The sequence below is a fragment of the Nelumbo lutea genome, chromosome 3, assembly GCF_056320005.1.
Source record: "Nelumbo lutea isolate HS-2025 chromosome 3, American lotus-T2T, whole genome shotgun sequence".
Classification (NCBI taxonomy): Eukaryota; Viridiplantae; Streptophyta; class Magnoliopsida; order Proteales; family Nelumbonaceae; genus Nelumbo; species Nelumbo lutea.
Genome location: NC_142686.1, coordinates 69,521,802 through 69,537,458, shown reverse-complemented (window position 1 = coordinate 69,537,458; position 15,657 = coordinate 69,521,802). Strand labels below are relative to the sequence as shown.

At 41.7% G+C, this 15,657-nt stretch overlaps 1 protein-coding gene across 3 annotated transcripts in view; it reads left to right on the top strand.

The window, feature by feature from the left end:
* Positions 1-15,657, top strand: part of LOC148865451 (SET domain-containing protein) — an 89,115-nt gene that overhangs the window by 47,485 nt on the left and 25,973 nt on the right. Inside the window, exon 5 of one of the 3 annotated variants that reach the window (XM_088981193.1) lies at positions 12,503-12,609. The exons of the other annotated variants lie outside the window; for them this stretch is intronic. Within the exon in view, the coding sequence (XP_088837319.1) occupies positions 12,503-12,609 (107 nt within the window). The remainder of the gene's footprint in view (positions 1-12,502; positions 12,610-15,657) is intronic. 3 annotated transcript variants of the gene reach the window in all.

Sequence of the window (15,657 nt, the reverse complement as noted above, 5' to 3'; positions counted from 1 at the left end):
TGGGAAATGAAATATGGTGCATGGAGCCAACTGTTTTAGCTGCATAACCCCACCACCTTTCTGTGAAGGATCATATCCACTCATCATATGAGTTTTCCCTTTGGCTTCTGTCAGACAAGGTTCAGAGCCGTTTTCAGGTAAACCTTTCTTTCCAGTGAGTGTTTACCCATCATATTCGTGAACGCCAAGGTACCGTGAGAGAGTTCCCATTTTCTGGTGAAGCCCCTCTCACATCGGTCTATGACGCCCCTATCATCTTATGGAACACTTAGACAAACCAAACAACAAATGGATCGCCCATTTTCTGGTGCGTTTTCTCATTACTGAAGGACCCATCCTCATGGTAATGATGGAAGGCCTTTAGAGAGTTCATCATATGAATCTCCCTATCACATGCACTCATATTGGCTGGAGGGAAGAAATAATTACGCCCTAGTTTGATTTACGTCAAACCAAAGTGGCTCCCACTGACTTTCATAAAGCCAGATTTCGGTGGGCCTTAAATCGGCTAGGGTTTTGCACGTAACCTCTCGATGAGGTGTGGGGCCCACCACTGAGGGAGGTCATCTAATGACCAAAAGGGAAACTATGGCAATGATGTGCATTCAGCCATGGTGTGCGCAAGAGCCACTGTCGAATGAGCATGGGCCAAGTACTTATGGCCCATGTACGCAACACATCACACATCCATACATCTCATGCAGGGATAAATTTGATCCAATCAATTAATTATCTATAAGGCCCGTTGGAAGCCCGTTAAAATTCTATAATATCAACCATCAATATTATCTAGGTATATGGGCTGAATTAGGGTTACCCAGTTCGGCCCATATAGCTTTATCCTTTAAAATGGGCTTTCTGCACTGAAGGGATAGGAAAATTCATCACATGGACGCCCAAGATTGCGGAATAAAGGGTGTGAATTTCAAAAATTTTTCTTGTCCTTCAACTGGGAATCGAATTCCCTATTTAGAAAATCATATTTTCAAGGATCATTCTTGAACCATAAACTGAACCAGATCTGAAACAAAAGGAGGAGAGAGAGATAATACATGATATAGAGAAATAATATCTATCAACGGAGGTGTTCACGCCCAAGGTAGAAACCAAAATCTGCTCCCACTGAAGATGGCGCAGTGCAAGGTGGAGCAGAATCAATAGTGTCCATCCTAAGAACTTGATTCTTCCCAAGAATCACCTGGACGGCTAGTGAATACAACTCCTACCATTCTTTTCTCCAAAAGATTGGAATCAAGATCCGATCTTGATTTTTTCCAAGCAATGGAGATCGAACTGCTATAGGCGGCGGCTACAGGAAGGAGGCGGCTAGAGAGTATTCGCAAGGTGCAGAATTCTCTCTTCTGTAATCTCAGCTCTGAAGACAAGACTGTTGCTGGTGATTGTGTGTCTAAAGGCTGCCGCCCCCTCTTCCTTTTATAGACTTAAAGGGATCAGCTCCTAATCCCATTAGGAGTTGCTAACCCAAATCATATCTGGATTAGAAGTCCCTTTAAGATAAGGGATAATCCTTATCTTATCCGCAGATTAGATCAGCCAGCTCCTAATCTAATTAGGAAGTTTCCAAATCTAAATCTCATTTAGATCTTGGACTCTCTGAGTGGATAGGGTGTGAGCCCAATCCTATCAGCTGGCTTAATTAGATTAATTAAAAAAAGGGGCGGTTCTGGGATTTAGATCAGCAGATAGGATAAGGGATTGTCCCTATCCATTCAGATAGTCCAGATCCAAATAAAGATTTGGATAAGGAAACTCCTAATTAGATGAGGAGGGCTGATCTTTATCTACAGATAAGATAAAAGATTATCCTTATCTCTTAAAGAGAGTCCAGATCCAAATACAAGATTTGGATTAGGAAACTCCTAATGGGATTAGGAGATGCTCTCTTTAAGACTATGAATAGAAGAGTAGGGCGAACCTCCAGATCATTCTTCAGTTTTACTGATTCAAGAGAGAAGACATCATACAGTTGGACTAACGCCATCTTCTGCTCTTGCCTTCTCTTGCTATTGCCACTATTACCAGTTCGATCTCCACCTGTAGAAGCGAACAAGAAGAGTTCTTAATATTATCTTTTGGAGAAAAGATAATCAAAAGTTGTGCTCACCTGCCCTCCATCGAGTTCTTGCTGAAGAATTCGGTTCTTGCTAAAGAACCACCATGTTGATTCTGCTCCACCCTACGTTGTGTCATCTTCAGTGGGAGCAGTTTTTGGTATTCTCCTTGGGCATGAACACTTTCGTTGGGGGTTACTACTACTCCGTATCAGATATATCCCTCTCCTACTTTTTGGTTTTCAGATCTGGTCTGGTTTAGGTTCAAGATTGATCATTGAAAATGCAGTTTCTAAAATAGGGAATGTGATTCCCACATGGGAGAGAGGGAAATTTTTGAAATTTCACCCAACCTACCTACAGGGTTCGGCCATCCATATGATGGATCTCTCATACCTTCACAGTTTTGGGCAATGAATTGGTTTGGGCTCCCTAGTTCAGAAGAGGTCTTTTTGACTGGGAAATTCAAGAAGCTTCAAATCTATTGGAGACTCTACAGACTCAAATCATTGACCACAATCAGGATGACCAGTGGATTTGGATTTGGTCCAAAGAAGGTGTTTTTTCAGTTAAATCAATGACTAGTAGGCTTGGTAGTAGAGTGGCAGTGGGAGATTTCCCTGCTAAACAGATTTAGAGCCCAACCTGCCCTTCTAAAGTTAATTTTCTAGTCTGGACAATGGCATTGGACAAATGTCTGTCCCAAACCAATCTTGAGAGAAGAGGTTTGTAGATTCTAGACAAGTCCTGTGTCCTTTGTGATGATCATCTGGGAACTACGGATCATATATGCATTCATTGCCTTTTGCTGCTCGGGTGTGGCATCACTTCTTGAAGGCGGTGGGGATTTGTTGGGTCATGCCTATAAAGAGTTACTCTGCTGTTGGAAAATCAGTAATTTGAAGAAAAGAGGGAAATTGGTTTGGACCACTATTTCGGCAGCTGTGATTTGGGCCATTTGTTCTGAGAGAAACAACAAAATTTTTAATAAAAAAGTTAGAGGGGCCGAGGATATAGTTCGGCTGGCTGTTGGTAAACTGCTCTCTTGGATCTCGGTCACTCCTGAATTCAAACACTCAAAAGTAACTCATCTATTGAGAACTCAGTCAATCTGGTGCTTGTAATGGCAGTCCCTCAGGCCTGTCCGTTTGTGGGCAGGTTCTGTTTTGTACTGTTATGAGTTGGTTTTAATAAATTTATCTTATCTTTTCAAAAAAAAAAAAAAAAACAAGAAAACCTAGTAGATCCATTAATCAAGATTGAATATTGCACCAAGATTAAGAACCCCTTAACCCACAATCTCCACCTGTCCCCCAATCCACAATTTTCCATGACCTCTAGGAAAAAGGACTAGTCCACCAAAGCTTAAGCGTTTTCAAGGTCCACCTTATAGATAATTCCCTTCTCACCTCTTCTCTTCTTTGCTAAACATTCATTTGCCCCTAGGATTTGGTCCACTATTTGTTTGTCCTCGACAAAGGCCCCTTGGAATGGTGAGATTACTGTTGGCAAGATCTTTAGTTTACCTGAATGGACTTCTGCAATTATTTTGTAGAGGCTACCCACTAAATTGATCGGCCTAAAATTCTTTGGAGTTTTAGCTTCCTTCTTCTTAGGTCAAATTAGCTCCTGGAGAAATGTCCCCACTTTGGTGAAACTCATCAAAAACTTCTTTCAAATCATCCTTTAGAGTCTCCCAACAATCTTGATAAAAGCCCCCTGTAAATCCATCCTGTCTCAGGGCTTTTGATTTGTAATAAAAAACACAATCTCTCTAATCTCCTCAATGCTAAAGTTACTCTCCAAAGCTTTGGATTGGATATCTATCATTCAAAGCTAGATAGAATCCCCTTGAAATGATCCATAAAAACCTTTATTATCTCCTCTTCCCTTTTGAATTCATATCCATTTACCTCTACTCATTATGAAATTCTTCCTTCTTCCATCTGTTAGAGAATGAAAGAATCTTGTGTTGCCATCCCCTTCTTTTGACACTACTTATACCCAGATTTCTATCTCCATGAGATTTCTTCTTTTCACAGGAGATCTTCCAACTCCCAATTAGTTCTTCCAGGCATTCCAATTCTTCACTTCTCCAAATAGTGTGGATTCCTCATTAGGCTCTGTTAACAGGTGTAATATATGTACTGTTCACAGACTTAATACCCGTAGGGGTATTTTTGTAATTCTGTAGACATATTGTTATGTACGGCCAGAATAGTATAAATGCAAAGCTTCACTCGACTGAAGCTAACTTTTGTTGAGGCCAACTCAGTTGCCTGTTATTCTTCTTCCTCTTCTCCTTCTTCCTTCTTTTCTTCTTCTTCTTGGCTTCCTGCTCAACATGGTATTAGAGCAGGTTCATCCAGGCCTAGAAAACAACTAACTGAGGTCTCTCTCCTCTGCTACGAAGGAGCTATAGTACTGATGCTCGAAGACAAGGAGGAGGAAGCTTTTCTAGTGCTGCGGTTAGTCTTCACTGCCGAGTAGGGCTCTGCTACAAGTATGCTGACTGTTCAACTTCCTAGCACAGAAAAAGGGTTCGGCTACATGTTTTTTGCTGGTAACTGGGTTGTTTCAGCTAAGAGGACTGTAGAAATCCAACCCAGATGTTCGAAGGAAGGCTCTGACTTGAAGGGGAGTTCGAGTTCATGACTGAACTACCTATTGCAATCTGACCTGAAGGGAAGTTTGAGTTCATGATTGATGACTGCGCTGCCTATTGCTGGTACTGAGATTTTTTTTTCTCTATTCCTGTTTATGGCTTCTTGCACGACTGTTAATGTTCCAGAATCTGAGTAGGGATTGTTCCCCTTCCTCCGATTGTATGTTGCCCTAGTCTGCACTCTAAGGGGCTGTTGATGAACCCTAGAACTTGAGTGACTGTTCGGCTGCCCTGGAAAGTGGATATCAGCTGATTAGGTGTGGTGAATCACCACTCGTATTGCTGCTCCTACTGTGCCTTTTTTGGGCTGAGAAGCTGTATCAAGTTGTGAACTCTAGGTCTTTCAGACCTGGTTACACTGCATGTGCAGTTCATATAGTGTTTTTGTGAACTCCTACACAGTGTAGGTGATAACCCCTAGTACTGCAGTTGCAGTGTTTGTGTTTGGTTCTCTGTGAAACTAAAAATCAGCAAGTGCCTAGTTGTGGACTGTAACAGCTCTGTAAGGCAGTGTACCTGTGTTTTTTGATTACTTCTAAACCTAGAATCATGAATAAGGAAAGATTGTGATGCACTAATTGTCAGAGGCCCTGACACACCAAAGATACTTGTTGGGATCTCCATGGGAAACCAAAGTGGGTTCAGGATTTACCTAAGAAGCAAGGCTCAGATGTAATTAGAAGACCCGGGCAACAAGGTACCAAGAAACACCACATGGAAAATATGGTTTCTCGGAAAAATCAGCCCTCCACTTCTATTGTGCCTCAAACACCACATAGCCAACACAGCTACTCTGGATCAGACCCAAGGGAGGATATTGTAAACTCCACCACCTCTTTTGCATCCATATCAGGTAATTCTGCCACTGCTTTCCATGCTGCCTCACACAACCTTGACTCTCCATGGATCATCGATTCTGGAGCGTCAAAACACATGACTGGTATGTCCTCTTACTTTCAAACTTATCACCCTCTTTCCGGAAGAGATAAAGTGAGACTAGCTGATGGATCATACACTTCCATAGCTGGTCAAGGAACTCTCTCTCTTCCCCTCAGCCTTACTTTTTCAGATGTTCTTCATGTTCCAAAATTCCCTATGAATTTGTTCTCAGTCAGTAGTATTACAAATTCCTTGAACTGTTCTATGACTTTTTTCCCTACCTATTGTGTGATTTAGGATCTGGCCTTGGGGAGGACGATTGGTAGGGGTCACGGAGTTCTTTGCTTCACATGGCTCTCTTCATCGGAGCTCTTGTGCCCGTACGCCACAACAAAATGGTGTGGCTGAACGGAAGAACCGACACCTCCTTGAAGTGGCACGGGGTTTACTACTCCACATGAATGTTCCCAAACGATTTTGGCTTGAGGTTGTCCTTTGTTCTACATACCTCATTAACCAAATGCCCTCTCGTTGGTTAGAGTACAAAGCCCCACATCAGCTTATCTTTCCTAAGGCCCCTCTTCTTTCTATCCCTCCTCGTGTTTTTGGTTGTCGGTGCTTTGTCCAAAACCTATCTCCCACCCGGGGGAAATTGGACTCTCGTGCTATCCCGTGTATATTTCTTGGCTACTCATTCTCTCAGAAAGGGTATCATTGCTTTGATCCTATTTCTCGGAGATTCTCTGTCTCCATGGATGTTACCTTCTTTGAAGATGAGCCCTTCTTTCCTGTTTCTCCTCAGGGGGAGTGTAGGCATGAGGAGAAACTGGTTCAGCTTCCTCCTCTTCCTAATCCTTCTCTCCCTTCTCTTCCTGATCCTCCACCTTTCTGTGTTTTTTCTCGTCGTCATAAAGGCCAACCAAGTGCAAGAGCTATGGAGAATCCAGAAGCTGTACCTCAAGTGCCATCAAACTCCTCGGGGGAAGATCATACCCTCTCAGGTAACTTGACTCCCAATGATAGTTCTGACCTCGTTGTTGCTAATGATCTTGACCTTCCTATTGCTCACAGGAAATGTGTTAGGTTGTGCACCACAAAACACCCCATTTCCAACTTTGCCTCCTATGAGAACATCTCACCTTCATTCCGTGCCTTCCTTACCTCCATTGACAGTATCTCTATTCCCAAGAATGTGACAGAAGCTCTCTCAGTACCAGAATGGACAAATGCCAAGAAGGAAGAAATTGATGCTCTTCATAAGAATGGCACGTGGGAACTTGTTGATCTCCCTAAGGGTAAGGTTCCAGTTGGATGTAAATGGGTGTTCACTGTTAAGCATGGGGATGATGAAGTTGTGCAGAGGTATAAAGCTCGTTTAGTGGCAAAGGGTTTTACTCAAGTATATGGAGTTGATTATGCAGAAACCTTTGCCCCTATTGCCAAAATGAACTCTATTAGAGTACTTTTCTCTCTTGCTACCAATCTGAATTGGGATCTACATTAGCTCGATATCAAGAATGCCTTCTTGAATGGTGACCTTGAAGAGGAAGTTTATATGGCTCAACCCCCCGGTTTTTTGGCTCAAGGAAGTGAACAGAAAGTGTGCAAGTTAAAAAAGTCTTTATATGGGCTGAAGTAATCACCAAGAGCTTGGTTTGGCAGATTTCATACTACAGTTCAGCAGAGGGGATACAAGCAATGTCAGTCAGATCACACATTGTTTGTAAAAAGGGTAGAAGGTAAAATGGCTGCCCTAATAGTATATGTGGATGACATAATTGTTACTGGTGACTGGGAGGATGAAATTCAAAGTTTGAAGAACTTCCTTGCCACTCAGTTCGAAGTGAAAGATCTAGGACCTGCCAAATACTTCCTTGGAATTATGGTTGCCCGATAAAAAAGGAGTATCTTCATCTCCCAATGGAAATATGTCCTAGACTTGCTTAAGGACACTGGAAAGATTGGGGTTAAACCAACTGACTCTCCCATTGACCCCAACCATAAGTTAAGTGACAGCCAAGGTGAACCTCTTAAGGATGTGAAGCAATTTCAGAGGCTTGTAGGAAGATTGTTGTACCTCTCTATGACTTGTCCAGACATAGCATATGCTGTTGGTGTCCTCAGCCAGTTCATGCATGCATCTAGGTCCACCCATCTTGAAGCAGCAGAGAGAGTACTTCAGTATCTTAAGAAGTTCTCGGGTGCTGGTTTATTATTCCAGAAACATGGACACTTGAGGGTTGAAATTTACACAAATGTGGATTGGGCTGGATCCCAAAGTGACAGAAGGTCTACTAGTGGTTACTGCACCTTTGTAGGAGGGAACCTTGTTACTTGGAGGAGTAAGAAGCAAACCGTGGTAGTTAGATCCAGTGCCGAAGCTGAGTACAGTGCAATGGCACACGGAGTAGCCGAAGGTATGTGGATAAAGAATCTATTGGGAGAGTTGGGTTTTCCAGTTGGTAAACCCATGACTCTACTCTGTGACAACAAGGTAGCTATCAGTATCGCTGCCAACCCGATACTACATGATAGAACAAAGCACATTGAAGTTGACAAGCATTTTATCAGAGAGAAAATTATCACAGGCGAAGTATGCACTCCATACATCAGCTCTGAAGACCAACTAGCAGACTTATTTACAAAAGGGCTAAACCATTCCAGACATCAAGGTCTCTGTGACAAGTTGGGCATGATTGTTATCTATGCCCCAACTTGAGGGGGAGTGTTAACAGGTGTAATATATGTACTGTTCACAGACTTAATACTCGCAGGGGTATTTTTGTAATTCTGTAGACATATTGTTATGTATGGCCAGAATAGTATAAATGCAAAGCTTCACTCGGATGAAGCTAAGTTTTGTTGAGGCCTTAACTCAGTTGCCTCTTATTCTTCTTCCTCTTCTCCTTCTTCCTTCTTTTCTCCTTCTTGGCTTCCTGCTCAACAGGCTCCCTAAGAAGGTGCATAAGTCCAGCTTAAACCTGTAATACCCCATATGCTTCTAGTCCACCTTCTATCTAACTCTGTCAATTTGGTTTCCTGAATTAGGAAGATATCTAGCTTCTCTTTCCTCAAAGCACTCCTTATTAATCTTCAATATTATTAGCACTTAAGATGTCCTACCAGGTAAAATCAAAATCTAAATTCAATCCAGCCAAGAATTCAAGCACCCAACTTTTTTGACACACTTCATGCATTGATCTATATTAACTAGGTCTCTCCATTTAAGTTCTTCTAAGTGATTAATTTCTTCCCTATAAAGAAGTACATTGAGACGGATCCTCCCCTTGTCTCATACAACTAGCTTCCCTTCTCAATTGATAAACATGGGCCGTCTTTTGAGCTTAAGAATAGGTGGAACTAACATGGAACAAATCAACCTTCATATCACGTGGAGATTCTCTTCCTCCCATTTAGGGAAGGTTGGATCATAAGGCTGAAAATAGCATCAGATTGCCAACAATCAAATTTGAATTCGATCCCATTAAGGGTGATCTGAATTTGTTCCATTTATAATTGGATGAAGACGACAAAAAGGCAGTGTATAGTATGGCTCTACTCTTTAGAGAAGAAGAAATTAAGAACACTTCAGCCTTTACTCTGGTTCCATCAAAGGGGTGGAAGGTAATAACTTTGATTTAATAGGAGCTTTACATGGTCCAATCTCCAAGCCAACCGGATTTTCACCAAGTTGGATCGGTTCCTATTTTCAGTGAATTAGAAGAACATTGAGGAGGTCTAATGTCTAGAGATTTGCCTATGTTAACTTTGGATCATTGGCCAATTTCCATCTATAGGGAGGGGTTTGATGGAAGAGGCGTAGGTCTCTTTCGTTTCTACAAAATATGGCAGTGTCACCAAAGAGTCAAATGGAAAGTGATGAAATTTCATAGGAAGTTAGACGATTTGAAGACCAAAATTAAGGAGTGGAATATTCTTGAATTTATGAGGATTAAAGAGAGGAAGCAAATAGTGATCGGTTAAATTAAGGAGTTAGATAAGGAGGAGAGGGGCACCTTTGAGGAAGGAGATAAGGAAACTAGGTGGTCTTTGAGAAAACAATGGAAAGATATACTTCATGAAGAGGAAATCAGTTGGAGAAAAAGTTAAGGAATAAATCGATCAAGGAGGGTGATAGAAACACTAAATTCTTCCATGCATTGGCCAATGGAAGTTAAGTGAGAAATTACGTTTAAAGATTAGTGGTGGATGATGTAACTATGACACAATAGAGTGAGATAGTTGGGGCATTTAAAGAACACTTTAGATCCTTTTTTAGGAGACCATTGAACCAAAGAGTGTGGCTTGATGGCCTTGAGATGTTGAGGTTACCAGGTGAAATTAAGGATTGGTTGGAGAGGAGATTTTGACTTTAGATCCTTTTTTAGGAGACCATTGAACAAGGCACCTAGGTCAGATAGATTCACAATGGCTTTTGTAGAGAAGATGGGTCGAATGGCCCATAGGCTGTTTATTCTTTTTATTCTTTTTTACTGTTTATGTTCTTGTCTGTAATGGGCCTTACTCTGGGCCCATCCTTTCTATGTTATGTTCTGTGTAAATTCCTGCCCAACTAAGGGCCTCCTTGTAATTATTCAAAGTTTATCTTAATAAAATGCTGTTAGGGTGTTAGAGAGAGTGCAATGTTCGAAACTCTCATTCTCTACACCCTCATTGCCGAACTCTCAAGGTCTATTTTCTTCATGGTATCAGAGCAGGCTTGAACTTCAGTATTCTAGGGCTGGAAGATTCAGCTCATGTTGCCTGATTCTTGGAGGTCATTGGAAATTTCTTGGAGAAGTGATTCAGTGGCCAGGAAGAATCAGAGAAAAAAAGGGGAAACAGCTCGGTTCCTGATTTGAAGCTTAAATATTGTAAGTTGTGCTCAGACTTCTGGGTTATTTTTTCTTTTTCTGCACTGTTAATCTCCGAAGTTCCTTCGGAAACAATACAGATATACAGCTATTCTCTGATCAGGTTTAATGCAGAGATTTCTGGGTTGTTTTCATTTCTTTTCTGGACTGTCAAGTAGCCGAAGTACCTCTGAAATCAGTTCTGCTGTTTATTGTCCTTTTTGGATTGTTTTTGGGCCCCTGTACGGACTGTTCTTTGGGGCTGTTTTCATCTTTGACAGTGTGGTCTTCTATACTGCCCACTCTGTGTTTGTAAAAAGGTCTCTTCGACAGTAGGGATTGTTCTCTTCCCTTGTGGGGTACTGTTTGGAAAGTATCTAAATTTTTTGTTTAAGAAAGGGAGCTTGGACTAGGTGCACAGTGTTTGGTAGCTTTCTGGTTTATTCTTGAAGGCCGAACCAAGTTTGTTGGTGTCTCATGCTGTCAACAAGGTGTTGTCTCTGTTCTTGGGGCTCTCACAGCTTAGGTGTGACAAAGCTTTGTGTATTGCTGCTTGAGGCTGGTTTAATACAGCCCTTGTTCATCCTCATCCGGTGTTGTTTTGGTTGAAGTTTGCTGAAATCTTATTTGAAGTGGTTAAAAGGATGGACTCATTAGAGATTGAAAACAAGAATGTGGCTGAATTCGGACAGGTTCCGGGAGCTCCTGTTGACTCTTTATTGACTGTGACCACAGTCAAGCTAGATGGAATTAATTATCTAGCATGGTCACAATCAGTAAAGATTTATATATGTAGTAGAGGAAAGTGGGGGTTTATCTCCAGGAGCAAGAAGGCTGCCCTAGAAGATGATCCATCTCATGAGAAGTGGATCCAAGAGAACTACACTATTATTGGGTGGCTTGTGAACTCAATGCAGCCACAGATCAGCCAGCACTATCTATGGATGAATTCAACAAAGGAAATATGGGATAGTGTTGCTGAAACCTATTCCCAAAAACTAAATGTGGCTAGAGCCTACAAGTTGAGAAGTGATGTGAAGAATCTGAGACTGGGGGAGAAACCATTATCTGTATACTTCTCAACCTTGAAGTCTTTGTGGCAAGAAATAGACTTGATAGAAGTTGTAACCTGGGAAACCACTAATGATGTAGAGACCTATAGGAAACTGGTTGAAAGAAACAGGGTGTTTGAGTTCTTAGCCGGACTAAACCCAGAATATGATATCTCAAAGCAGAATATTCTATCCAAGGAGAATGTCACATTGTCACAAGCTTATGCATTGGTGAGCAGTGAAGAGAGCGGGAGGGCTGTCCATGTTCAAGGGGCTGGTTTTAGTGATCACTTTGCAAATATGGGAATTAAATCCAAAAGGGTTGCGGGGACTTCTAGTGGCTCTGGAAAGAAAGAAGTGGTATGTGAGTACTGCAAGAAGTCGAAGCACACCAAAGATAAGTGCTGGAAGTTACATCCTGATCTTATTCCAATTCGGTTTCAGAAAAAACATGATAGTAAAGGGATAGGGAGTGCAAATGTGGCTGCTGGGCCAGATAGTGATAAGTACTATACTAAAGAAATGTATGCGTGTGCACAGTTGGCAGCCATGAAAGCAGAATATGAAAAATTTGGAAAGATGATCAGTCATCTAGAGGATGCGACTTCTTCCAACCCTTTAGGAAATTCAGCTCCTTCCGCGTTTGCTCATTCAGGTACAAGGGTCTTTGCCAATCATGCAACCACTTCAGGTAATCTTAAGATCCGTTGGATTATTGACTTAGGTGCTTCTGATCATATGACCAACCTCTCTACCATGTTTGTTTCATATGAATTGCTTTCTGGACGTGATAAAATCACTTTAGCCGATGGTTCACTTGCCCCTATTTCTGGCAAGGGAACCATCAAGGCTACAGATTCCTTGTTCTTACCTTCTGCACTTCATGTACCTAGACTAAATACAAATTTGTTGTCTGTAAGTAGTCTAACCAAGTCACTTAACTATTGTGTAACCTTCTTTCCTTCCTACTGTGTTTTTCAGGATCTGGAGTCTCGAAAGGTGATTGGGAGTGGCCATGAGGCGAACGGAATATACCTGCTTGATACTCCAGGACAATGCACTGATCATCCTAGGAATGTTGATCTTGGGTATGTTTCTTCAGAGTCTATTAGTCGGATTATGTTGTGTCATCATCGTTTGGGTCATCTGTCTTTTTCTGTCTTGAGTCATCTATTCCCTGAACTGTTTAAGGGAATTAGTTTGTCCAGTCATCATTGTGAGTTTTGTGAGTTATCAAAACATTGTAGAAACAATTATCCTTTGAGTAATAAAAGATCTTTTCCTTTTAATATTGTGCATTCTGATGTGTGGGGGCCTTACCACTTACCCTTCATGGGTGGCTACAAATATTTTATCTTGTTTATCGATGACTTTTCTCGATTCACTTGGATATTCCTGATGAAATCCCATGATGAAGTTCCAAGACTTGTAAGACAATTCCATGAATTTGTTCTAACCCAATTTGATACCAGGATTAAAATCTTCAGATCTGACAATGCAAAAGAATACTTTGAGAAGAACCTATCCTGCTATCTCTCTAACATGGGGGTTATTCATCAAAGCTCCTGTGCTAAGACCCCAAAACAGAATGGAGTTGCTGAGAGGAAAAATAGGCATATTGTTGAAGTTGCAAGAAGTATCTTATTTGCCTCACATGTTCCTACAAGGTTTTGGGGTGATGCCATCCTCACTGCTACCTATATTATAAATCGTATGTCATCCTGGGTTTTAGGGTTTAAGTCTTCCTTCCATCTCCTTCATCTGGACAAGGACCTTTTTCCTATTCCTCTTCGTGTTTTTGGCTGAACCTGTTATGTACATGTTCCAAGTGTCCAAAGGCATAAATTTGAACCAAAAGCCCACAAGTGTATCTTCCTTGGTTATTCCTCCACACAGAAGGGTTACTGTTGTTTTGATCCAAAGACTGGCACTCGGTATGTCTCAATGGACGTCACCTTTAATGAGTTTTCTCCCTTTTATGGTTCCTCTCGGGAAGGACATTGTCCACAGGGGGAGGATTTGTCACGGGTGTTTGCCCTTCCTCTTCCTATTCCAGTTGAGTCTTTTGACAAGTTTGCTTCTCCTTCAAATGAATCAAGGGCGGATAAGTCGTTCCATTCTCCCTGTCCCAATGTTCTTCCTCCTTTATCTCCTTGTCCTATCCTCAATCCCAAGGTGTATCAAAGGCAAAGATCCAGAAATGAGCAAGTTGTTTCTCCGACAACACATGAGCCTCATACACTTCCAGTCACAGATGAGACAACAAGTACTGACTGTTTCAGCACCCTTGGAGTCATCCTTCCCTGACCTTGATATTCCCATTGCTGTTAGGAAAGGAAAACGGAAGTGCACTGCTCACTACATTTCCAAGCACCTTTCTTACAGGTTGCTTTCTCCTTCATACTTTTCCTATCTATCTTTTGTTGCTTCTAACCCTATTCCCAGGTCTGTGTCAGAAGCTCTTAATATTCCAGAATGGAGGGATGCTATGAGGTCTGAATTGATGCCCTACACAAGAATGACACATGGGAAGTGGTTGATTTGCCTAAAGGAAAGGATCCAGTCGGTTGCAAGTGGGTCTTTACTATCAAATATCGAGTTGGTGCCACCATTGGAAGGTACAAGGCTAGGTTGGTTGCAAAAGGCTATACGTAGACATATGGGATTGATTATCTGGAGACCTTTGCACCTGTTGCCAAGATGACATCTGTGAGGGTTCTTCTATCTTTAGCTGCTCACTTTGACTGGCCCCTTTATCAATTGGATGTGAAAAATGCATTTCTAAATGGTGAATTACATGAGGAGGTTTATATGTCTTTTCCTCCAGGGATGTATGGAACTAATATGCAAGGAAAGGTATGCAAACTGAAGAAATCACTTTATGGACTAAACCAGTCCCCTAGAGCATGGTTTGAGAGATTTAGAACAGCACTTGTTAACTTTGGTTATGTGCAGACACAGTCTGATCATACTCTTTTTGTGAAGAGGAGTGGACCTCTGGCAGTATACCTCATTGTGTATGTAGATGACATTGTAGTGACTGGTAATGATATTTTAGGAATTCATGATCTCAAAACCTTTCCTCCATATAGAGTTTGAGATTAAAGATTTGGGGGAACTGAGATACTTCCTTGGCATAGAAGTTGCTCGATCCAATGATGGGATTCTTATCTCCCAAAGGAAGTATGTTCTTGACTTGCTCTCTGAAACTGGGAAGATGGGTGCTAGACCAGTTGCTACTCCTATTGATATGAGTCATAAACTCTCTGCCTCAGATGGGACATTATTAGAAGATAAAGGAGTCTTCCAGAAGCTTCTTGGGAAACTTCTATACCTATGCATGACTTGGCCAGATATTGCATATGCAGTCAGTTGCATTAGCCAATTCATGCATGCACCTTGAGACACTCACATGGCAGCAGCAGAGCGAATCCTGTGTTATTTGAAGGGCTCCCCAAGAAAGGGAATTCTGTTTGCCAAGCATGGTCACATGAAACTTGAAGCCTACACCGATGCTGACTGGGCCGGAAACATTGATGACAGAAGATTTACTTCTGGGTATTGCAGCTTGGTGGTTGGTAATGTTGTTTCTTGGAGAAGCAAGAAACAGTCGGTTGTTGCTTGGTCTTCAGCTGAAGCAGAATACAGGGCCATGGCACATGGAGTCTTTGAACTTTTATGGCTAAAATCATTGATGGAGGAACTTGGGGTTGAACATGACAAGCCAATGATGCTGTACTGTGATAATCAGGCTGCCATCAACATTGCTCACAACCCAGTGCAACATGATAGAACTAAGCATATTGAAGTTGATCGACACTTCATTAGAGAAAGGGTTTTTTCGGGTGAAGTATGTCTTCCTTTCATCACATCTGAAGGACAGTTGGCAGATTTTCTCACCAAAGAATTCCCAAGGCAAAACTTCAGCATGATACTGACAAGCTTGGCATGATTGACATCTATGCTCAGCTTGAGGGGGAGTGTAGAGAAGATGGGCCGAATGGCCCATAGGCTGTTTATTCTTTTTATTCTTTCTTACTGTTTATGTTCTTGTCTGTAATGGGCCTTACTCTGGACCCATCCTTTCTATGTTATGTTCTGTGTAAATTCTTGCCCAACTAAGGACCTCCTTGTAA